Below are 24,580 nucleotides of genomic sequence, written 5' to 3'. Positions count from 1 at the left end.
AGAATAGCTTTTATTCTGTTAGGCTTTTGAACGGGAAATAATTTTATAAACTTTTATGCATGATTGACTTGCAAGGCCGGTGCGTTGTGCAATTAGCTCACATGGTGTAATAAGATGGAGGGTTTGTGTCACTGTGAGTTGGGGGTGGGGGCACGAAGGGAGGCTCAGCCAATCTCAATGTATACATGGTTGTACTTTTGACAATAAAGGTTCATTCATTCAAGTTTTAAAAAAGTAACAAAAATTCTATTAAAGATTTATAACTGTAAAGTTAAAACACAAAACTTTCATGGCACACAGTAAAGTGCCAGATTCCAACATTATCTCTACTTCTAAAAGTTTCTCAGAGCCCCCAATAAGCCATATAGGCTCCTTTGAAAAATAAAAAAAATGTAAGAGTACTTTGCCTAGAAATGTAATATTTTTTTTTAAAAAAGGTAAGTTGGAATAGGATGAAACATTCTATATCAGGAGTGGTTACAGAAGTTGGTAGTTAAGCATTCTGGTAAATTGGCATTGTGTAACTGGAGATGCCCATGTGTCAATTTTATGAATGGGTTGGCAAGGGGACCCAGAACAGACTACTTTAAAGCTGAAATGTGTACTTCACCCCAAAGGATAAGAATTATATGAAAATATCTAAAATTGACATCAGAGCCAATGCCTTGATGATTTCTAGGCAATCTACAAAGATCAACCACAAAGACATATAAGGCTTATGGAATTAGAATTCCCCCTCTATACCACTCAAAAACTAAATTTCGTGAATTAATTACCATTTTGTTAGCCTTTCAAAGGCTTGAATTAAACATGCAGTGCAAAGACAGAATTAAAGGAAATTGTTCTTAGTCAGCTCCTACCTGATACTCTGGTACACTCATGTTCGCATTACGATCACACAGGAATGTTATATGGGTAGACCGTGTTGTATGCTGCGCATTGTTGTAGGGTGTGCCATTTTGATAGTTTAGCTGAATAATTCCATCATAATAGGACAGCTGAGAACTGGGCATCCCAAGATTCCAGGAATCTTGGCCACTAGAATTATACATTAATGTAATTCATGTAAGTTTGCTTTAAATGTTCCAGTATAATGTCATCTTCCAAAAAACTAAGCTTTGTTACAAAAGCAAATGCAACTGTCACATATATATTTCTTGATTTATTTCAATCTTATGAATCAACTTTCTGTACTGTGGTTTGTCCCACTGTGCTATGTTACTAATCCAAGATACACTCATGACTGTTTGGGTTATATTTTCCAATCACAATCAACAATAATCCATATTTTATATAGAAGGCAAATTGTTAAGGCCACATGCTAGCAAAAATTTATAGCCACCCAATAAAATTAGGAGCTCAGGTCAAGTATTGATCAGAAGTTCATGCCAATTCACGTAATGGAACAGCTCCTCAGGATTGATCACTTGTGATTGGAACAACTGTCCTAGAGCTTGTGTACGTCTACAATCTTGTCCCTGACATCCTTGGACAACTCTTTGATCCTGGTCATGGCAGAGAGTTTGGAATCTGATTGCTTGCTTCTGTGGACAGGTGTCTTTTATACAGGTAACAAGCTGAGATTAGGAGCGCTCCTTTTAAGAGAGTGCTCCTAATCTCAGTTTGTTACCTGCATAAAAGACATCTGGGAGCCAGAAATCTTGCTGATTGATAGGGGATCAAATATTTATTTCACTCATTGAAATTCAAATCAATTTATAACTTTTTTGAAATGCATTTTTCTGGATATATTTTTTTTGTTATTCTGTCTCTCGCTGTTAAAATAAACCTACCATTAAAATTATAGACTGATCATTTCTTTGTCAGTAGCCGTACAAAATCAGCAGGGGATCAAATACTTTTTTCCCTCGGTGTATAAACTAAAACCTCAATGTCATGTAAGCAACCCAACAAAACACAAAATGATATCCCAAAATGTAATTAATCTTTTTCACCACCTCATAATCACTCAGCTAAAGCAACCAACTCATTTTGAAGATACAACATACTTTTATTTGCATGTCATCAGTAATCCTGGGCCAAATCTTCCCGAATTTGGCCTTGGGGTTAGAGAAAAAGGGCCCTGATGAAAAGACTCAATTCACTAGAGTTGTGACGGCCAAATTTATGCAGAGCAAGTAAAGCAACAGCCCTATTCACAACGACATTTTGGTTATTTCATTCTTTGAGCCCTGCCCTAGATAATTTCCTAATCTACAGTAAGGACAAAAAGTATGTAAAGGCCATCAAATGTCCCATAAAATGGAGATTCAGGAGGCATGCACATAATACTTACTTTTTCTTTACTTGACATGCTGCAGACTCTGACCCACAAAGCTTATTTGACAAAGAGCCACAAATACTAATATAGAAAGTATAGTCACTTGTGATTATGGAGAAAGATTCCTTCATTAGTGGCGATAGGTCGAAGGATACTCCTAAGTAGGAATTTAAAAAAGCCTTCTTTAATAAAAAGTTGTTAATGTGTATAAGACAGTCTTCACAAGAAGAAAAATATGTAATAATCATTTCTAAGTATGTATAATCTTAGACTTAATCTTGGCACGAAGATAACAACAGTGCTAGCTGACACAAAATGTTAAGTGCAAAAAAGGAAATCTGAATTCCCCATCACAGGTTCTGTTTAGCTACATACCAGCTTGAAGATCTGAAACTTTGCAGTGGTCTCCTTTTGTTTTAGACAGGACGCAGGCAGCAGCAGTATGCCATTCAAATTCAAACAAGCACCCATCATATCCATAATTAATCAAAAGGGGAGCGCTTTCCAGATCACCTATCAACAGAACAATACTGATCTGAATAGTCACTCATCTTCAAGAACACAGTAACAGGACTTCCCAGATTATCTGATCAGATATGTGGATCAGTTATTTAATCAGTTTATATTTCTTCAGTCAGAGAGTATTTTCCACGTCCAATAAAATATAAACAGTAACAAATTCCTATTTGACTTTCTTTCTTTCTTTCCACACATTTGTTTTCTCTACCTAGTTTTAGTACTTGTGTAGAAAACCGATCATGTTTTAAGTCTGTATTTATACAGAAATATTGAAGATTCAAAAATTCAAAACTTTTAAGCACCACTATATATGCTATATCCAAGCTTTGTAGAGGAAGACCTGAATGCTGTAATATTCTGCACACAAAAATAATTTTAAAAAAATACTTTGTAGTGGTAAAGACTCAAAAGTCAAAGCTTATAAAAAATACAATTACTACAGAGTATACTATTTTATATAAAGGTCAGATATTTAAGATTTAATAATGAAATCACATCACTCACCTGGTTTACAAATAAGGATTATATTTGTTTCAATTTTTTTATTGAGCGCACATTCGTCTCCCCCTGAATAATGAAGCTCAATATTTTCTCCAACCTTTCTGGGAGAAGACATGAAAGTCCCAAGATTTCTTGTATTATTGTTTTTATCTAAAAAGCAATGCAATATGAAAACTATGAATCCCTGCTTTCACAGAAAAGGCCTTCATTCCCAAACTGGAGGGTTAGTGCAAGTTGACTGCAGGATTGTATACAAAATAAAATATTCAATATAGCTGTCAGATGGAATAGATTATAAAGTGAAGGGATTCAAACATTATTTAAAAAGTCTGTTATAATAAACAACTAAAGATTGTTCTGTTTATGCTGTGGATTCACCAAAAGACCAAGGGCATTATAAGGTGTATATACCCATGTAAATCAAAAGCTAAATCATAATTAAATTGCCGCAATTTTTGGCTTCCATCTGGCATACGGTAAAGGTAAAGGTTCCCCCGCACATGTGTGCTAATCGTTTCCAACTCTAGGGGCCGGTGCTCATCTCCGTTTCAAAGCCGGAGAGCCAGTGCTTGTCCGAGGACGTCTCTGTGGTCATGTGGCCAGCATGACTAGACGCCAAAGGCGCACAGAATGCTTCCCACCATAGTGGTCCCTATTTTTCTACTTGCATTTTTACGTGCTTTCAAACTGCTAGGTTGGCAGAAGCTGGGACAAGTAACAGTTACGCGGCACTCGGGATTCGACCCGCCAAACTGCCGACCTTCTGATCAACAAGCTCAGCGTCCTAACCCACTGAGCCACCGCATCCCTTCACTGGCATACATATTCCTATGCAAAATGAAACTCAAGAATGGAACCAGGAAATATGCCTTTTCTTCTATTGCTGCCCCAATCCTAGGGAATAGCTACCCTTTATGAATGACCCCTTTCTAGTGACATTTAGAAAATAAATTAAAACTATACACTTATGAGTGCTACTCTTACTTGGTTTATTTATTTTATTATTTATTTTATTGCAATTATGTATTTAATAGTTTGTTTATGTAAATTGTATGCTTCCCAGAGCTATGTGACTGGGGCAGCACAGAAATAATGTAAAAAAATAAGTACAACTATTGAAAATACAAGTGGACAAAAAAAAAAGAAGAGGAAAGATGATTATTATTAAGATTCATGGCATAGCCTCCTCCAACAGATGCTCTTCAGGGAACATTACATATAAAGCGTAGCAAGAACAAATGTCTTATAATTCACTTTCACAGTCCTATACTTCTAAATTTTCTGTCCTTATTTTCTCAACTCTTAGGACAGGGGTGTCAAACTCAATTTCATTGAGGGCCGCATCAGGATTGCGGTTGCCCTCAGGGGGCTGAGTGGGTGTGGCCTGGGTGGGCATGGCCTACCGGGTGGGCGTGGCTAGAGTGTGTATGGCCTACTGGGTGGGCGTGGCCAGCTCTACATTGTTCGCATCAAGGGTGCCTATGGGGGCCTGGGCAGGAGTGGGGCAGATCTGAGGGTCTCTGGCAGAAGGAGGGTCTCTGGGCCAGGGCCAAGGCAGTGGGGGCCGTTCTCTCACTGTTTCCAGGATGGCTTCGCGGGCCGCATGAAACCACTTGGTGGGCCGGATCTGGCCCCCGGGCCTTGTGTTTGACAGGTCTGTCTTAAGAGATGGATAGCTACCATTTTTATAACCAGTCTTAGAAATTAAGGATTTATCCAATCTTCTAGAATGTTAAGAAGAGTTTCCTAAATCCAAGGCCCGTTGTAATTTTAATGCAGATACCACCTTAAAATTTGAGACATGAGAATTGAAAAGAAACGTACAAAACAGAGGAACTGGGAGGGCAAGTTCTAGAGCAGACACTTTGTCCTGCAGACTTAAATGAGTATTGTGCTATGAAATAAATGCAGCTTAGCTTTTATTAAGAGAGGGGCTGGGTTTAGAGCCCTACTCACCAACAGAGCAAACTGATGCATCTTTGGCACAGTGCATTGCTTCTTTTTTCTGGAGTACCTTGTGACAGACATTTATAAAGAAGCGTTTCTTTTTTGCTTCTACGGGATTGATATCTACAGCTTCCCAATTCTCCTCTGATTCTAGAATTAAGATGACATATTTCAGATTAAAACATTAAAACATATCCATCGTGTTATTTCCCTTTGGGGTAAACAATTATAAACACTGCAGAAAGAGAGCAAGCAATTGTAAAACAAAGAAATAGAAAAGTAAGCAATAAGAAATGTAGTATATCCAATTTACAATAATACAACTCATAGTAACTCTTCATACTTTTCTCTCCTAGTTTCTACCATAGCTATATGCTGCCTGCTTGCTTTCTAATGCCACATTATCTAACAATCTAACAACTTAATTCCCCACCCAAAATGACAATTAAGTTTAGTTAATGTAAGACTATTTTAAAACTCAGGAACAAGATTCAAAAAAAAAGGAATGCAAAAGAGAGATATACAAATGTGGTCAAGTCAAAATATACTAATGATAAACCAGAGCCTGTAGCTAATTAACACCACTGGACTATTCAAAACCACTACAAAAGTGTCATTTGTATATAATGTAAAACCATACAACAATTTAATGAAAATCATAACATATATCAAAGGGTATGAAGGTCTTCCCCTCCAGGAGGTCAACTTGGGAGCACACTTAATCCATAGTGTTTCTAGGCCTAACACAAAAATCAAACCCAGTACTTGTTGCGATCTGCAGGATTACAGAAATTTCCAAGGCAGCACGCCCTAGAACAATGGAAGAGGACAACTGCCTTATGTCTAATGGATGTGATTGGCCAACATCTGACACAGAGGGCTGGATTGAATATGCCTTAAAAGTTGTCTTAAAATGTTATGCTAGCACCATAGATGACACCACTGTGACATGAATTTGTTGGAGTATCACTGCACACCTGCAACCACAAAAATTCACCAAGTTCATTGAGTAAAGTGCATTCTGCATTATGTTCAAAAGACTAAAACAGAGAGCTTTTCTACTAATGTCTGCAAACATAAATCCTTTTATCTTTGGGAAATCATCAATATTCTACTATTCACCCAGTACATTTGACAAGAATATGTTATGTTTAGGACAGCATTTCAGACAACCAGTTATATATCAACTAGAGATTTAAAACAATTAAGCAGACAATAGATTATTTAAAAGTTTCATACCAGAATGACGAATCAGTCGTGTCAAGTCATACTTTTTCTTCTTATCTGAAACCATGCAAGGCAAACCTTCTTCTTCTCCAACACAGGCATATTTGGTTTGCCAGGTGAAAAAATATGAACAGTCTGTCTCACCATTAAATTCTGGATGCCCTTTGCCATTATTATCTTTAATAAATTCACAAAAATACCAGAAACATTCAGATTAAAAAGTTTTACAATGTAACAGGAAACATATAAAAAGGTACCAAATTAAAGTACTGATATTGTCCATTAATATATTCACATTTAGGCTTATGACACACAATCAAACATAAGAATAACAAAATCCAGTTATCCCAAATAATTCAAGAGATTCAATAATTCAATTAAAAACTTAAAGTCAAATATATACATGGCATCCATTTCCATAGCCTAACCCTAAAACAATCCATCATGTGTTGAAATAAAAAGGCTTTAATACTGCAACTAATACTGGAGTTCACATACCACACTTAACCATAATTTGTTTAGTGCATTCATTTACCAAATAAGCCACAACTTATTTTATCGTATAAGGTCTCTCTTTAAATGACATGGTTAGTAATGAAATGAAATGAAATGAATATCTCGTTTTCTATATAAAATGTTTCTATATAATTTTTTCTTTTTTTAAAAAAAAAGTATCAGCAGTTTCTCCAACAGAACAATATTGCTCAAATTAATCCATTGACAACCAGATTGGTAGATTACCTGCAGTCTGATTGCATTCAAAATTTATGACTGTCATTCTCTGGAAACCCGAACTACAACTATCTCCTCCTGGATACGTCAGAATAAGGTCTCCATCAGCAAATCTGATTTAAAAAAATAATAATAATGCAATTCTACTTAATTATTTTTATTGGATGTCACAACAGACAGAATTTCAAGAACCAGTAGTAGTAAGCATCACAGTGACATCAAAACTTTGTATGATTGCGAGTAGTCAAAACCTGAGGACTACCCACACAGTGTTTTATGTTGTGAAAAAAATATCTTGTTTCAGAAATAAAAACTATTTTTCTCTGACACCAATCAAAATATCCTGGGGCAACATCACAGATTTTTTTCTAAAAAAAAGAAAACACCTCATATTAACATTTCTGGAATAGTACTAACCTGAGAGTTTGATTGGTAAATCTTCCTGCCACTTTCTGCTGACTTTTTTCAGATTTAACTTGGCATGAAGACACATCCTTATCCGTACAAGCACCACCAGTTACTTTCCCACATACATTCAGATAATAGTCATACTCTTTGTCTTTTGCAAGATATGGTGACACATCACCTAAAGAAAATATGATTGAAATCCACAAATCTGAAATACTCAAATGATCATACAAATGGAAATATATACTTAGGTAAAGGTTCCCCCGCACATGCGTGCTAGTCGTTTCCGATTCTAGGGGCCGGTGCTCATCTCCGTTTCAAAGCCAAAGAGCCAGCACTTGTCCGAGGACGTCTCCGTGGTCATGTGGCCGGCATGACTAGACGCCAAAGGTGCACGGAACGCTGTTACCTTCCCACCGTTGTGGTCTCTATTTTTCTACTTGCATTTTTTACGTGCTTTCGAACTGCTAGGTTGGCAGAAGCTGGGACGAGTAACAGGCGCTCACTCTGTTATGCGGCACTCGGGATTCAACCCGCCAAACTGCTGACCTTCTGATCGACAAGCTCAGCGTCCTAACCCACTGAGCCACCGCGTCCCTAATATATACTTAAGACACCAAAATACTTATATGGTCACTGTATAGAATTGTTATTATCTGTCTGTGTGCCACAAGTGATGCTCTTCTTACCATTTTCTAAATTTACCCAATTATTCAGATGCAGGATTTTGCAAGACAAATTTCATTTCATGAAACGACACTTTAGAGATTTATAATTTTCTCCATTTCATCCTGATTCAAAACAAGTGTTTCCTAACAAATTTTCTAGATTTTTCTCCATATCCCAGTTCTGAAGGGATTAAACTGAATGCATGCTGCATCTAGCATTATGAAATTCCATGAAGTTGATCAATCAGTGAAAATATCTGTGACCTAGCTTTTCTCCTTAAAAAAAAAGAACAAAAGGAATAGAGAAAGTCACTAATTTTTCTCTTTATAATGTTTTCAGTTTTGTTTCTATTTCATTCTGCCTTTTTATGTTTTAGCATCTTTAAGCTTATGTGATCATCATCCTCATCAGATACAACTAAAAAAGGAAAACATGTTTCTGTGATTGTTAGAGCAGTGGCTTCCACTGTTGTTTGATCAGATTTGTTCATTACACTGATTTCTAAACTGCTAGAGCATTGGTTTTTAGAGCACTTATTGTAAAGACCAGGTCTATTAGCAAGTTTTGTAACTTCCATCTGTTGACTTACTTGTTGCTTTCATTTTAATGCCTTAATAAATACTGTATTTTTGGCAAAAAGCAAGTTAACTCTTCCCACCCATAAAAATACATTCAAAACAGATAACCTTCAAAATAGTACAGTCCCATCTATGATGACTTCATTTATGTATCTATGTATCATCTGATTCATTTTCAAGAGCAAATCATTGCTTACATAACATTTTGTACCATACATCTATACCAGAATTTGAAAATTGTCTTTTTCTGCTATAACTGCTGGTTTTACTTGTACAAAATACCTTGTTGCACACACGCTGTAAGGGAAATAGGAGTGTTACCTGGGGATTGCATAAGAGGTGTCAGATCCACATAAATACCATGTTGTTCACTGCTCAGAGTACAATTATGACTCTCCAGGTAGTCTCTGGGACAAGCTGACTCAGTAACCCATTCAATCTCATAGCGGCAATTGCTTTGAGCAGTGAGCGTAGGATTTGTATCCTATATTAAAAAAACAAACCTAATCAGATCGTAGAACCTCAATTTATCCACCCCTAAACATAAGCTCACAAGTGCAATACAAGTCTCCAGAACTAGGGAATAGTAACACAATTTCTCATTTTAATATCACCCTACATGTGTCATAAATGTTGCTAAAACGTATTATTTAACTTTTACCAAAACTCAGCCAAAGAAATGCCATTTCAGTGTCAAGGTGGTCTTTTCTTGCATCATCAAGTAGAACAACTGGCTGTATGATTTCATTTTTTTTCCTCCGATCCACTCTAGCCTACCTGCTCTATAAAGACTTTTCCTGTTTACCAATTTAAAAAAATAGTGATGTCACAAATATAGTCTTCTCTCTTTCCCACTTCAAACTGTCTTTCATGCATACTTAATGATAGCCTCTAACTGGCAGGGAAGACAAAGATGTGCTAGAGCAAGACCTGGATGAAGTTTTCTGATACAAAATCAAATTTGGATTCTGAAATTTTCCAATAGAATGTATATGAACTATTTATTATAAAATACAGTAGTTTAGTTTCAAATGGCTCTCTGCTTGCTATATACTGCTCTGTATTTCTAGCTATTAGGTTCTGAATTTTCAATAGCCTAAATTTGGGGGGGGGGAGGTACAAGAGTGAAGATGACAAACTGTTTCATGTTGTGCATAAGCCCTCTTACGAACCACTTTTGTTGTCTCCAGCAATTGAAGGACCATACTACCAAAATCTACCAGAAAAAAAATGCAGTTTTCAACAGTAAAATGTAATGCTTTTCCCACTTTACAAATATCACCCTAAAAAAGATTATTAAAGTTTTGGAAGAATTTATGTAGTTTTTTTCTGTTTTTAACTAAAGCATCCATCCACTCAAAATAGAAAAACTGGCTAAACATTTTAGCCTATCCACTTCTATGACTTTACTGCATGCCTCTAGCAATCTTTAGAAGCCGACCATAAATGAAAACAACAAAAGGGGGGGAAAAGTGCGATACTTGGTCAAAAACATCTGCCTTGATTTAGGGATGGAAAAACTTACATATAGCCTGAAATCCTTTACTGCGGTCATTCAGATTTCAGAATACAAAAGTAACTTTTATTTCTGATTTTTAATAATCCAAATAATCAATTATCAACTTGACAGAATACCATAAAAAACCTCCCCAAACCTACAAACATCCTTGTTCAATGCAATCCTCAATCAATGGAAAACCATGGTTGTAGTTATCAAAAATTGTCCACAGTTTAAAGGTAAAGGTAAAGGTTCCCCCGCACATGCGTGCTAGTCGTTTCCAACTCTAGGGGCCGGTGCTCATCTCCGTTTCAAAGCCGAAGAGCCAGCGCTTGTCTGAGGACGTCTCCGTGGTCATGTGGCCGGCATGACTAGACGCCAAAGGCGCACGGAACGCTGTTACCTTCCCACTGTAGTGGTCCCTATTTTTCTACTTGCATTTTTACGTGCTTTCAAACTGCTAGGTTGGCAGAAGCTGGGACGAGTAACAGGCGCTCACTCTGTTACGCGGCACTTGGGATTCGACCCGCCAAACTGCTGACCTTCTGATCGACATGCTCAGTGTCCTAACCCACTGAGCCACCGCGTCCCGTCCAGTTTAGATAGCCAGAAATTGTAGTAGTAATTTAATTCATTAAGACAGTATTTTTGTTGTCAGGGAAAGACTTATGGAATATTCTGCCTCTAAAGTAACTTTAACAGGCTTGATATGAACTTTGATTGGGCAATTAAAGAAGTATGAGAAAGAATGGCCATGATATTTACTTTTTAGGAAATAGAATATCTCGACTTGGCCCTGTAAAATTGAAGTATGCTGGTACATTTATTTTGAGTTAATGCTATTTAATAATAATAATAATAAAGTTGGAAGGGACCTTGGAGGTCTTTTAGTCCAACCCCCTGCTCAGGCAGAAAGCCCTATACCATTTCAGACAAATGGCTGTCAGTCTCTTCTTAAAAACTTCCAGTGTTGGAGCATTCACCGCTTCTGGAGGCAGGTTGTTCCACTGGTTAATTGTTCTGACTGTGAGGAAGTTTCTCCTTAGTTCTAGGTTGCTTCTCTCCTTGATTAGTTTCCACCCGTTGCTTCTTATCCTGCCTTCAGGCGCTTTGGAGAATAGCTTGACTCCCTCTTCTTTGTGGCAGCCCCTGAGATATTGGAACACTGCTATCATGTCACCCCTTGTCCTTCTCTTCATTAAACTAGGCATACCCAATTCCAGCAACCGTTCCTTATATGTTTTAGCCTCCAGTCCCCTAATCATCTTTGTTGCTCTTCTCCGTACTCTTTCTAGAGTCTCAACATCTTTTTTATATCGTGGTGACCAAAACTGGATGCAGTATTCCAAGTGTGGCCTTACCAAGGCATTGTAAAGTGGTATTAATATTTCATGCGATCTTGATTCTATCTGTCTGTTAATGGAGCCTAGCACTGTGTTGGCTTTTTTGGCAGCTGCAGCACACTGCTGGCTCATATTTAAGTGATTGTACACTAGGACTCCAAGATCCCTCTCACAGTTACTACTATGATCCATTGGCTTTCCCAGTCAAGTAACAGCTCTCAACATCCACCATAGAAAATTGTTGATTACCTCTCTTTGCCTTCCCTCTGGACATACAAAAGTAATTGTAACTGCTGGGTCATGGCTACCACAAAAGTCTGGTCTCTCTTTTACATTGCTGTTTTCTTTTTCGTATCTCAGTTGAAACCTGAAAAAATTAAAAAAAACTATAAACATGAAAAAATAACTACAGTACTGGGAGATTCACACAAAGCAAAGTTTGCAATGTGTAGTTGGAATGTAACAATTAACAAACAAGAGGGCTAGGAAATCTAAGGAACTGGAATTCAAACCTATCTGCAAGATACCAAATTGGAGGAGTGAACGATTGCACAAGTAGAATCTACAGCAGGGCTTTTCAACCAATGGTACGGGTACCACCTGTGGTACATTGGCACCTGGCAGGTGGTACGCGACCATCTTAGGAAAGTGGTAGCAGGGGAGGGGAATGAGCTGAACCAGTGGCAGCACTACACAAGCCTGAGCGAAAGATGGCTGGAGTTGCAGGCCTGTCAGGACTCAGCAGAAGCACCAGGATCAGCGCTAGGCTCCAATTGGAGCTCGGCGCTGATCCTGGCGCTTCTGAGCCCAGAAGAAGCGCCTATCAGCTGGAATGTTGCAGCATCTCCAGGGTCTTGTGATTTACATTCAGATGCTTGGCAAATGATTTATATTTATGATGGGCACAGTGTCCCAGGGTCATGTGAATGACCAAAACCTGCTGCAACCACCCAGCAGAGGGGGGAGAATAAAAACCAAATACCCACCCCCACTGCCAATCCTCAACAGAAATGCTCACAACAATGAAAACCTCGGACAGAAGGAAGAGCGCCACCAGGCAGGCAGGCAGGTGTCTTGCTCGGCTGTGGCTTGAGGGAGGGGGCACTTTTTTCAGTGCCATTGTAACTTCGAACAGTCACTAAGCGAACTGTTATAAGTCAAGGACTACCTGTACTTCATCACTTTTTTCCTTTTTTTTTGGTCAAGTTTTTGACACCTTGCTAGGCAACTAGCGGTACTTGGATGTTGCCATATCCTAAAAGTGGTACAATGGGTGAAAAGGGTGAAAAGCCCTGATCTAGAATAATGGTGTCATAATAATTTCAAATTGTTGTTACTTTTACAAGATGACTCAAATCATGTGTATTGTTTTTCCAGGTTAAAACTACACTAATTCTATCAGTATCATTGCATAATCATTTAGCCCCCCCCCCAAGGCAATATATATAGACACAAAAAATAAAATAGTAATTAAGTTATTTCCAGGGAGATGCTGCGCACTTCAGAAAAATTATTTGTTGAAATTTGCTGCAGAGGCAAAAGTAAATAATGTGGTGGGAACAACAGCTATAAATTCAGTGAATTCAGCAAAGAATATAATACACAATTAGGAACAAAATTAAGAATACTGTACCTATGAAAGCAATGTTAGTGATTCTAGGTCAACCTCTAATAAAAAGTTCTTTTTTTGTGCTCCACAAACATACAAAAATAGACTAATTTTAAAACTGTTGTAAATTAAACAAAGGACATATAATTCAACTCTCAATACAATTCCTAGTGGTAGCAGGAACATGTAAGGACTAAACTTTACATTAATATTTGAACCTTTGCTCAAGGTTGACTCAGCCTTCCATTCTTCTGAGGTAGGTAAAATGAGGACCCAGATTGTTGGGGGCAATAAGCTAACTTTGTAATAATGCTTGGGGGGGGGCAAAAGCCCTAATAAGCAGGCATATACATAGAATGAAGGCTATTGCTAAGCACATTGATTTGTGCATCTTATAGTGTAAGCCGCCCTGAGTCTTCGGAGAAGGGCGGGATATAAATAGGATTTTAAAAAAAAACTTTATAGTTACATTCTTTCAACCTTATTCACTATGAACAGCACTGACATGCTGATGACTTTCAAGGATCGCTCAAAGACTTCAGCCGTACCTGTCTTTATCAAGTTGTTTTAGTAATCCTTTAGTATGGCCCAGATCAAATGCATGACCATCCTTCACCAAACAAGCTGCACTGTCCTCAGGACAACTGCTAGTTTCACCTGATGACCTTCCTGTTGAAGCAATGATGAGTAACAACCTATGTATTACTGATGTATAAATATGTTCCTCAGTTAAAGTTTCCAAAGGTTTGCTTAAATGAAATCAAATATAAGTTCTTTAGTCACATCTTCCAAAACAATAAAAAAATAGAAGGGACAGGCTATTTAGCCAAGTTATAAATCAGAACTATGGCAATCAAGATTCAACTTTATATGCAATAGATACTAAAGTGGCAAAGCGGGCAAGAACATTTAAGAAATTTATGTAAGTGAAGAGATATCGGTGTTACAGAGATACCTTGATCAGAAGTTCCAGAAATAAGGCAAATATGTTTATCAAGTCTTTACATGCAGTATTATGCAAGATTACACTCATTTTTAATGCCTCAAAGTAATTTTCACAGCTTTTAAAAATAACTTAATGCACCAAAGTCATATCTTAGTCATAAAAATGGTATTTTCAAAGGAAGCTATAAAAAGGTAAAGGTTCCCCCGCACATGCGTGCTAGTTGTTTCCAACTCTAGGGGCCGGTGCTCATCTCTGTTTCAAAGCCGAAGAGCCAGGGCTTATCCGAGGACGTCTCCGTGGTCCTGTGGCCGGTATGACTAGACGCCAAAGGCGCACAGAATGCTGTTACCTTCCCACCATAGTGGTCCCTATTTTTCTACTTGCATTTTTACGTGCTTTCGAACTGCTAGGTTGGCAGAAGCTGAGACAAGTAACAGGCGCTCACTCTGTTACGCGGCACTCGGGATTCGACCCGCCAAACTGTCGACCTTCTGATCGATAAACTCAGCGTCCTAACCCACTGAGCCACCGCAACTTTAATATATGTTCTTAAATATTTTATATAACTGAAGTTGTGATTTTCCCATAAAATTATATTTAAACTATTGCCTAATATTTCCATAAAGCAGTCTAATAACCCTACAAACAACAGTTTGAGAAAATCTTGAGGTCAGACATTTTCCCCCACATATTTAAGGAAGATCTCACTATTATTGACACCTAAAATGGAATAAGGTAGTACCAATAAGATATACTGAACTATGGATTATTCAACAATCAAAATATCCAAGATAAATAGGCATAAACATTATCTAATACTTAGAAAAAAGTTATGGGGAAAATGTCAGAAAAGTGGGAGAGTTGATCAGCAGATTCTGCAAAGCCACAGATACAAAAGGAAAATTACAGTATATTTTTAAAAATTGGAAAGTCTCATAAATATTAATGGTAAATAAATATCTGAATGTTGAATAAAACAGAGGTATTAAATAAAATGGAGAACATGATTGAGGAATCTGGCAACATGGTTCAAATAAAAGCACTAATACTTTATGTCTTTCATCCTAAAGGGAAGCATAGTAAAATTTTAGATGTAGAAAATGTCTTGCCTTATGGAGATTAGAGAAAATCACCCATTATTTAGTTGGGTTTCATACCTATGTTTCTACAGATGTTGATGTATAACTGCGAATCATCATCTGAGTCGTCTATCAAGTATCCACCAGAAGTCTTAATCAATGGATTTAAATCACGCTTCTTCAGATTTTTATCAAATATGTAGCAAGGCACCTAGAAATTTAAAACATAAGTGTCTTGCAAGTAAGATTATATACAATATTGGGTCATTATTGGCATTCCACCTGTCATTCTATGTTTCAAACAGAAGCACTTTAACCTGGTCCTATTTTTCAACATGCAGAACGAATAAAGATATTATGCTTCCATCTTGTGGTACTGATGAGAATGCGCACTCATTGAAAGTTACTATTTCTCACAACTTGAGCAGATCAAAACCAGAGTATTTAGTAAGTATATACAGAACAGTCTAATCAAACCTCCAGTATTCTGGAAGGGCCATCAGAATCCATAACTTCCTTGATACACACACGGTAAATTGTAAAAAGGAGCTGCTATGTTCGTATCTGGGTTGTTATTTTACTCTTGCCATGTAATTGATTGCCTGCTTGCCCAGCAGTTTTCTAGGACAGGGGTTCCCAACACCCAGGCCATGGCCCACTACTAGGCCTTGAGCCTTTTGGAACCAGGCCGCAGAAGTGGCAGGCGAGTGTGCGCATGCGCACCCCCGCTTCTGCAAACAGTAGTCCAGCAAGTGCACTCCAATTGCATGACCGGCAGACACATGTGCTGCCATTCACGTAAATGGAGCAACATGTGCATGCATGCTTGCCTGGCACTCGTGCGAAATCATTTCCTTTCTTCTCCCCCCTTCCCCAATTAGTCCACAAAGCCAAAAAGGTTGGGGAACTCTGTTCTAGGAGACTAAGCAAGCAACAGCAAGAATGGAAGGGGGACATGAGTGTATGCAAGAAAGAATGTACTCAATTCAATACATAGTCTACTGAGACAAAGCCATATTCAAAATATAAAAACGTGTTCTCAAAGTTTACAAAATATCAACTTCTTTCACACACTGCAGAATATTTAACTAAAAATTATATAAGCAGCACTAGAAGAGAATAATAAATTATCTTCACCTTTTTGTTTTAATTTGGATTCCATGAAAAGGAAGACTAACTTAGTTGCCTGAATTAAGCTCCACTGAATCATACAATAATACCTAGAAGCAAAACTAACCAATGCCTCACCTCAGTCAAAAGGATTCCACAAGTTACTTAATCCCTGGTGCAGATAAGCAGGGAGGCCTTAAACTTAATGCCTGCATCTTTATTGCTAGATCCAAAAACCGGTAGATACCGTATTTTCTGGCGTATAAGACTTTTTAACCCATGAAAATCATCTCAAAAGTTGGGGGGTCGTCTTATACGCCCAGTCGTCTTATACGCCGGAAAATCAGCGAGCCTCGGAAGGCACACCCTCCCCTCTCACTGTGGAAGCAGGGCAGGCTGGCGTCTGGCGGGAGCCGGCAGGGCAGTCCTGCGCACACGCGCGCTTCCCAGCTGTTAAGGAGCACTCCTTAGCAGCTGGGGAGCGCGCGTGCACAGGACTGCCCTGCCGGCTCCCGCCCGACGCTCTTCCCTCTTGAGGCAGCATCGCTCCCCGGCTCCTAAGGAGTCCTCGGGGATGCTGCCTCAAGAGGGAAGAGCGTCGGGTCTTAACAGTGCTCCTTAACAGCTGGGGAGCGCGCGCGTGCGCAGGACTGCCCTGCCAGCTCCTGCCAGACGCCAGCCTGCCCTGCTTCCTCCACAGTGAGAGGGGAGGGCGTGCCTTCCCGGGCTCGCTGATTTTCCGGCGTATAAGGCGAAAAATCTTGAAAATCATCTCAAAAGTTGGGGGGTCGTCTTATACGCCCAGTCGTCTTATACGCCAGAAAATACGGTAGTTCAAACCAGAAACAGATAACTTTTTGACTCTAACAATACATGGCATTTAATATCACTTGTCGTAAACAATATGAGATGATCATTTTGGAGCCCTGAATTGGTAAGAAAATAATAAAGTGAGGATGCATTGCTTAGTTAACCTATTAGGCCCAGTGAATCTAGTGGACTGACTTCTCAGTCAACCTGCATACGATGATATTTTAGTTTATGTCCAAATAGAATTTGTGTTACCTCTTCAGCTGATGTAAATAAGTTCTTCTTGCATGCAAGGAATGTTCTCCATTCAAAGTAATGAACACACTCAAATGAAGTCACAAATTCTGGGGAACCCTGATTAAGAAAAAAGTGATACACAATACTGATCAATTTATATTTATAAAACCTAATAGCAAACAAGTTTAAAATAAATTCTACTGGTTAATACAATTTACATTTCCAAGCAAGAAACTACTTTTACCCAGATATATATCAACTCTTGAGTGAGAAAAGTCACCCATGAATTAAAATAACTGGGAGAATAAAACAAAATTAACATTTCAGAACCTAGACACTACAAAATCAAATACCAAGAATTTTTATCTTTAATAGCACCGTACTGTTTTGTAAGCCATCCAGAGTCCCTCTATCAGGCAGATGTATACAAATTTAATAAATATATAAAGTATACAAATTTAATAAATATATAAATAATGATTTTAAGATGTTCTGGTAAAGAAACTTGCATGAAAATAGAAATATAATGAAATGCCTAAAATAAAGTATGTTTATTTTACTTAATATCAAGCACATAAGTTGAATGGCAGATTTCTTTATCATAATTTTTAAGAAGTACTAGTTTTATATAATCTGGCCAATTTGATATTTCCCTTTCATTTGGGAAAATAGATAAAAACAATTTGTAAAGCTGGAACATGCAGATACATTCTAGGACAAACATAATTCTTCTATCAGGACTGGGACAGTTTATCAGTACTTAATAATTAAAAATAATTATTGCCTATTTAGAAATAAAATTTTCAGCAGTAACATACTAACCAAAGTCTTCCCACAATAGAAATTGATGTTACTTTGCCATGTGTGTTTACTTCCCTTAGAACAAGTTTGTGTAGTGTTGAATTCCAAGAGTAAATTAGACCTTCTTATCTGTGAAGATTCCCCTAAAACAAAAAGAGCATACATTAATCTCAAAAGGTGATTTCCAATTATGAGTTACAGATTAAAACCCACAAAAATCTCACACCAACAGAGCATAGAAGAGAAGTCTGCGGAAAACCAAACAGATTATGAATACCAAATACCACCAAGCATATATCTAGGCAAGAAATGTATGCCCAGTATATGTGAATAGTTATCAAAATGGAGAAGTAAATAACATTAACAAGCTCTTGATAGAATTTCCAAACTTTCCTTTGGGCCTATAACATATCCAAATAAATTTTACATATGCCTTGATAAAACCATAACTGATACTGTCAATTCAAGTAACTATTTAAAAAAAAGATGTAGAATTGTAGCAGAAATGCAACATTTTCCATGAACCAGGAAAAGGGACACCAATCAAACAAATGATATGGGGTCCAAAACCTTACACAGATAAGTACACATATGTTCTAAGCAGGGTGGCAAAGCAATGTGATTATAAGCTTTTTATCACAGTCCAAAGAAACATTTGAAACACACATAAACATAGGCCAAGGATAAGGTAAAGGTAAAGGTTCCCTGCACATGTGTGCTAGTCATTTCCAACTCTAGGGGCCGGTGCTCATCTCCGTTTCAAAGCCAAAGAGCCAGCGCTTGTCCGAGGACGTCTCCGTGGTCACGTAACCGGCATGACTACACGCCAAAGGCACACGGAATGCTGTTACCTTCCCACCAGAGTGGTCCCTATTTTTCTACTTGCATTTTTATGTGCTGCTAGGTTGGCAGAAGCTGGGACGAGTAACAGGTGCTCACTCTGCTACGCGGCACTCAGGATTCGACCCGCCAAACTGCCGATCTTCTGATCAACAAGCTCAGCGCCCTAACCCACTGAGCCACCGTGTCCCAAGGATACTTGCCAAGAAAGTGGCCCTCAAAGAACTACAGTACAATCTTGTGCAGGTCCACTTTAAGTCATGATGAACGAGTTTCAATTGAGCTTATCCTCAAATTAAATTCATCTAGAATAGCCCCCTCTTCAAATGCAGAAATAAAAAGTGTGATATTGGAATGGACTGCAGAAAAGCAGAATAGAAAGAGTACAGACACTTTTGAACACTGGTTTTGAAAAAGACTCTTGTGAATAATAGGCAGCCAAAAAAAAACCCATGCCATTAAACAAATCAATCCACTCAAGGCACAAATGGCCTGGCTCAAATTATCCTACCCTGACTGTATTATGTGAAGATTTAGTTCTCTAGAAAAGGCTGTAATGCTGGGAAAGGTGGAAGGAAAAAACGAGGAGAAAGTCAGCAGCAAAGCAAATGGATTCAATTATGAAGGGTGCACGGCTGGAAGACCAGTTAGGGACAGACTGTCATGGATGGCACAATTTTGGTTCTCAAGTCCTCAGACAGTTCTCTTCTCCTCTTTCTGTTGTCCATGCTTAGCGTGGCACACACAGACACACAATGCAAAGACTAAGTGAACTTCTCTCCTTTTTATCTGCTTTCAGGTGTGATTTTTATATTGCCCACACCTGTTACTTGCCCCAGGTGAGTTTAAAGGAGCACCACGTGCTTGAAACAATCTTGTTTACCCACAATTTTGAAAGGGTGCCAATAATTTTGTCCGGCCCATTTTTGGAGTTTTGTTTCACATTATGTCCAATTTGCTTTTTTTCCTCCCTTTTTTGTTGTGTTCCAATACACACAAAGGGAATAAACCTGTGTATAGCAAAACATGTGTTCCTGCAATACTTTTCTGTGAGAAATACTTGATTTTCTGGAAAAATTTCTGGGGTGCCAACCATTTCGGCCATGACTGTATCTTCAAGATTTCTGATATTTCAAGATGTTTTTCCAAAGAGAAAAAGTTACAATGTGAGGCATGCTGGAGCAAACCAATTCAGATATATACATGGATGCAAATACAGGTCATTCTTAGTTCTCACATAAAAGAGAACATGATACAAACTGCGGTTACTATGTTTTATGCTATGAATAATATATTTATCACAAATCCTTTTAGATTGGTTAATAACATACTAATTGCATAACAAACAAAAACTTGTTTTAATTTCTCAGTAACTATTTTTAATTTCCTTAACTAAGATATCTAGGGACTCAATTTTTAAAGTGTATAAAAGTTGATCAAAACTAAGGGCATGCTTACAGCAATATCTTTGAATGTGAATAGGGCTTTTTTCTCTTATAACTGGCCTTCTAACTTAGAGCAAATAGTTCAATGCAACTTAAATATGTGCCTCTCTATATTGATATAACAAGTGACGCAGTGGCTCAGTGGGTTAGAATGCTGAACTTGTCGATCAAATGGTTGGCAGTTTGGCGGGTCGAATCCCGAGTTGAGCGCCTGTTACTTGTCCCAGCTTCTGCCAACCTAGCAGTTCGAAAGCACGTAAAAAATGCAAGTAGAAAAATAGGAACCACTACGGTGGGAAGGTAACAGCATTCCATGCGCCTTTGGCGTCTAGTCATGCCGGCCACATGACCACGGAAACGTCCTCGGACAAACGCTGGCTCTTCGGCTTTGAAACGGAGATGAGCACCGGCCCCTAGAGCCGGAAACGACTAGCACGCATGTGCAGGGGAACCTTTACATTTACCTATATTGATATAGACATGAAAAAGAGAGTGAAGAAGCAACAGGTTCTTCCTTGAAGGGGGGAGAGAGAAAGGAGGAAATAGAGAGGGAAGGTATATCATAAAGCTCAGTTCTGGTAAGGTTAAAAGCATCCTTAGACCAGTCTAGTCTGGTACAATAAAAGGCATCTGGTAATCATTTCTCTTGTCCCAAAATATGAAACCTCCAGACAACTGCACCGGTGCAGGTTGGAAGAAGAGGAACATGATCTTGCTTATGCTACAAAAAGGGATGTTAAACGTATTTATCAACAATTTGTCTCTAAAGGTTCTACTTTTAGTTTCAGCTGAGAAAAGCCCAATACTAGTATTGCATATATTTCAATACAGATATTTTTTTCTCACATCACTTTAAGATTTCATCTGTGTTCTGCAACTTTATCTGAATGTACCTGCAGCTGATGTGAGATTATATCAACATCCAGTATTATTTGTCTGAGAAGATCCCCAAAGGCTTTGCAGAAAATCATGAAGAAATGATTCCCTGAAATCAGCAGTTTTAAAGTCATTGAGAGAGACAAAATATACTTTTTTTCCAATAATATTTCAGCAGCTGTCTCTTTGACAGACAAGCACCAACCTTTAGACAACATCCTTTTGGCATATTTAGAGAGGGAGCCAACCTTATATACAGAAATCTTTGCCAATATAGGAATAAATGCCAAATCTCAGAAATGGAGCAAGAGTGCACAATTATTGTAATTACAGCCTTGACGAGAAATTCATCATGCTTATCAGATAAAACTTTTGGAATGCTTTAGAATAGGGGTGTCAAACTGCTGGCCCGCAGGCCGGATGTGTCATCGGGAAGCCGCGCTCACCCCATTGCTGGCAATGGCAAAACTGTCCTGATACGTTGTGCAATGTCACGTGACGTCGTGAGTTTGACATGTCTGCTTTGGAATATTTTTTAATTTTTTTAAAACACTGGTTGGCTGGCATGGGCAGGGGGCTTGTACTAAAGTCTTAATAGCGAAGCAACTCGTTCCTTTTCTGAGCCTATTATTTATCAGCTATAAAGACTGGGCTGAGAGGATACATTTGGCAAGATAATGTTTTCATAATTAATGATGCTGCTCACATTGCTTTTGCCACAGACTGCTCACTGGTATTACCACACCAATTCCTGCTTGCTTTCTACTTTCTACTTTCAGCAGTTACTTCAAATTCAAGGATGGGCTTGCAGTAGTGATGATGGTATGGACCCAGGTTTTCAGATTATTTTTCTTCACCTCCTAAATACAATGGCTTCAATGCAGCTATTCAGCAGCTGTAAAACAGTTTGTCTGACACTCCCAGAATGCAGATAAAGATACTGCAATCTTTGGGGACCAGCTGCCCACCTCACAAATGTGACTCTGGACAGATAAAAAAATCTAAAACTGTACCACTAGTAAAATAAAAATTAAAGATGAGAACAAACAATGTGTTGCGGCAACCAAGGAAACCAACAACCAGCATACCTAGGCTCAGCTAAATTCCCAACCCCACGCCAGGAAAATAGCCAGGTCTTAACAGCTTTCTGAAAAGCCAACACAGTTTGGGGTCAACTTAATTTCAGGTGGTCTGGTGTTTTATGGTGTTCCAGAAGGCAACAAGAAAAGATACAGTTCCAGGGTCCCATAAGATAGCACCTTAAAATATATACGGGATCTGGAACACACCCCTCTTATCAGACCTGACAAGACACCTAAGTGGTCTAGGTGTGGTATTAATCTAAGGGACATAAATAAATTCATTTAAAAATGACATTTCAACATGCATATTTAAAAAAATAGCAAAACTGCATCTCATAGGCCAGGGCATTTTTAGTACAAATTGATAATAATAGCTTATTTGTTAATTAGGAAAGCTTGTTGAGTTCATGAATATTTGACTTAAGTTTAAAAAGGAAAATGTTAAGAAGTCGGAGTCTTTCCACTTTGGGTCGATGAAAATCCTGTTGAGTTTTATTTTAGATTCTGTAAAATTAGCAAAGTTGGAGCTTCAAACATTTGAGTGCCAGATGAGGAGTGTGTTAGCTTTTTTCTTTTGTAAAGTTTAACATATGTCCGTAAGAGATGTTGAAGCAATTAAGAAAAGCACAAGAGAAAATATAACGCTCCCATTTTATAAACAAACAAGACAAATACTTTCATACAGAATGGCAATCATATAGTTAGGAATAGAAACCTGTGGGCAGTTAGGGCAGATCTTTAACTAGTTTGGCACACCTTAACATACTATTTTATTACACCAATATAGGGAAAGGTTCAGACCATCATTGGTAGAGTAGCATTCCACATAGACTAAAAATATCAAGCTGCACAGCTCTACCCCTGCTTCTTCTCAAAAGCCCAATTCAGTTGGTATATTATTGAACTAGTTTTTAGGAATAGCCTCTCCATTTAGTAGGCTCATCCTAGAATGTCTTCACACAAGAACAGATTATATTGTGTAACCTAAGTCAGAAAATGTGCTGGTCATTCTTACAGAGATCCAGCTTCAAATTGAAAGCTCTTTTCAAAAAGTTTTTTATTTATTATTTATTTATTTATTTAAACTTGTATACCGCCCTATTCCCGTAGGACTCACGGCGGTTTACAGGGAAAAATTAAAAATACATAACATACAAAGTTAAAAACGATTAAAACTAAGATTAAATTAAGTCCCTGAATTTAAACTAAAACCCCATTAATAAATAATTAAAACCCCTCAGTCTGGGCCAGACAGCTCAAAAAACCAGGTTTTCAAGTCCCTGCAAAATGAGCGAAGGTCGGGGGCAGTCCTAAGCTCCGTGGGAAGTTGGTTCCAAAGGGCCGGCGCACCCACAGAGAACGCCCTTCCCCTCGGAATAACCCGCCGGCATTCATTGACCGGCGGTACCCTAAGAAGGCCCTCCCTGTGGGAGCGCACAGGACGATGGGAAGTTGATGCCGGCAGCAGGTGTTCCCTTAGATAATCCGGACCCAAGCCATTTAGAGCTTTATAGGTCATTACCAGCAGTTACATTGTAGAAGTTATCCAGGTCATACCAAAAAAAATCAAAAACAAAAGCCTATGGGATTCAGATGAAGAGTCACCCGTTATACTTTTACTTGGCTGAATTAAAATGTGATTTTGAGTGTATGTCCCTCGTTCAAGTATTTATACATAATTTTATTATAAAGCATTCCTTCTCCTGCTGGCATTCTTTCACACAAACCTAATTGTTTTATTCTGAGTTTTAGTTATTTCTTATTCATAATTACTGATCCGATGTGCTGCAGTGGTTAAGGCACTAGGCTAGAAACCAGGAGACTGCCTTGGGTCAATCACACTCTCTCAGTCCTAGAAAGGAGGCAATGGCAAATCACCTCTAAAAAAACCTTACCAAGGTAATGGCCAGGAGTCAACAATGACTCGGGGCACCCAAAAAAAAAATCATGACTTTACTTGGCACCAACGCAATCATTTTAAAGAATGAATGGCAGAAATCCACTTAATGAGCGTATGGTGGTGATTAGAATTTATTAATCTA

General features: G+C 38.3%; 1 protein-coding gene across 1 annotated transcript in view; it reads right to left on the bottom strand.

Moving 5' to 3' along the window:
- The window catches only part of IGF2R (insulin like growth factor 2 receptor), a 93,540-nt gene that overhangs the window by 53,466 nt on the left and 15,494 nt on the right, over positions 1–24,580 (bottom strand). The window contains exons 3-16 of the mRNA XM_083372883.1: positions 18,317–18,438; positions 17,513–17,611; positions 15,416–15,548; positions 13,861–13,981; positions 11,953–12,070; positions 9,184–9,346; positions 7,625–7,793; positions 7,217–7,320; positions 6,488–6,652; positions 5,258–5,398; positions 3,305–3,451; positions 2,657–2,794; positions 2,297–2,438; positions 861–1,038 (exon numbers count right to left, since the gene is read on the bottom strand). Coding sequence (XP_083229009.1) covers positions 861–1,038; positions 2,297–2,438; positions 2,657–2,794; positions 3,305–3,451; positions 5,258–5,398; positions 6,488–6,652; positions 7,217–7,320; positions 7,625–7,793; positions 9,184–9,346; positions 11,953–12,070; positions 13,861–13,981; positions 15,416–15,548; positions 17,513–17,611; positions 18,317–18,438 — 1,940 coding nt within the window. The remainder of the gene's footprint in view (positions 1–860; positions 1,039–2,296; positions 2,439–2,656; positions 2,795–3,304; positions 3,452–5,257; positions 5,399–6,487; positions 6,653–7,216; positions 7,321–7,624; positions 7,794–9,183; positions 9,347–11,952; positions 12,071–13,860; positions 13,982–15,415; positions 15,549–17,512; positions 17,612–18,316; positions 18,439–24,580) is intronic.

This window comes from Vipera ursinii, assembly GCF_947247035.1.
Source record: "Vipera ursinii genome assembly, chromosome: 1".
Lineage (NCBI taxonomy): Eukaryota > Metazoa > Chordata > Lepidosauria > Squamata > Viperidae > Vipera > Vipera ursinii.
Note: the sequence above shows the minus strand (reverse complement) of the source record. Positions and strands in the feature narration are given on the sequence as shown.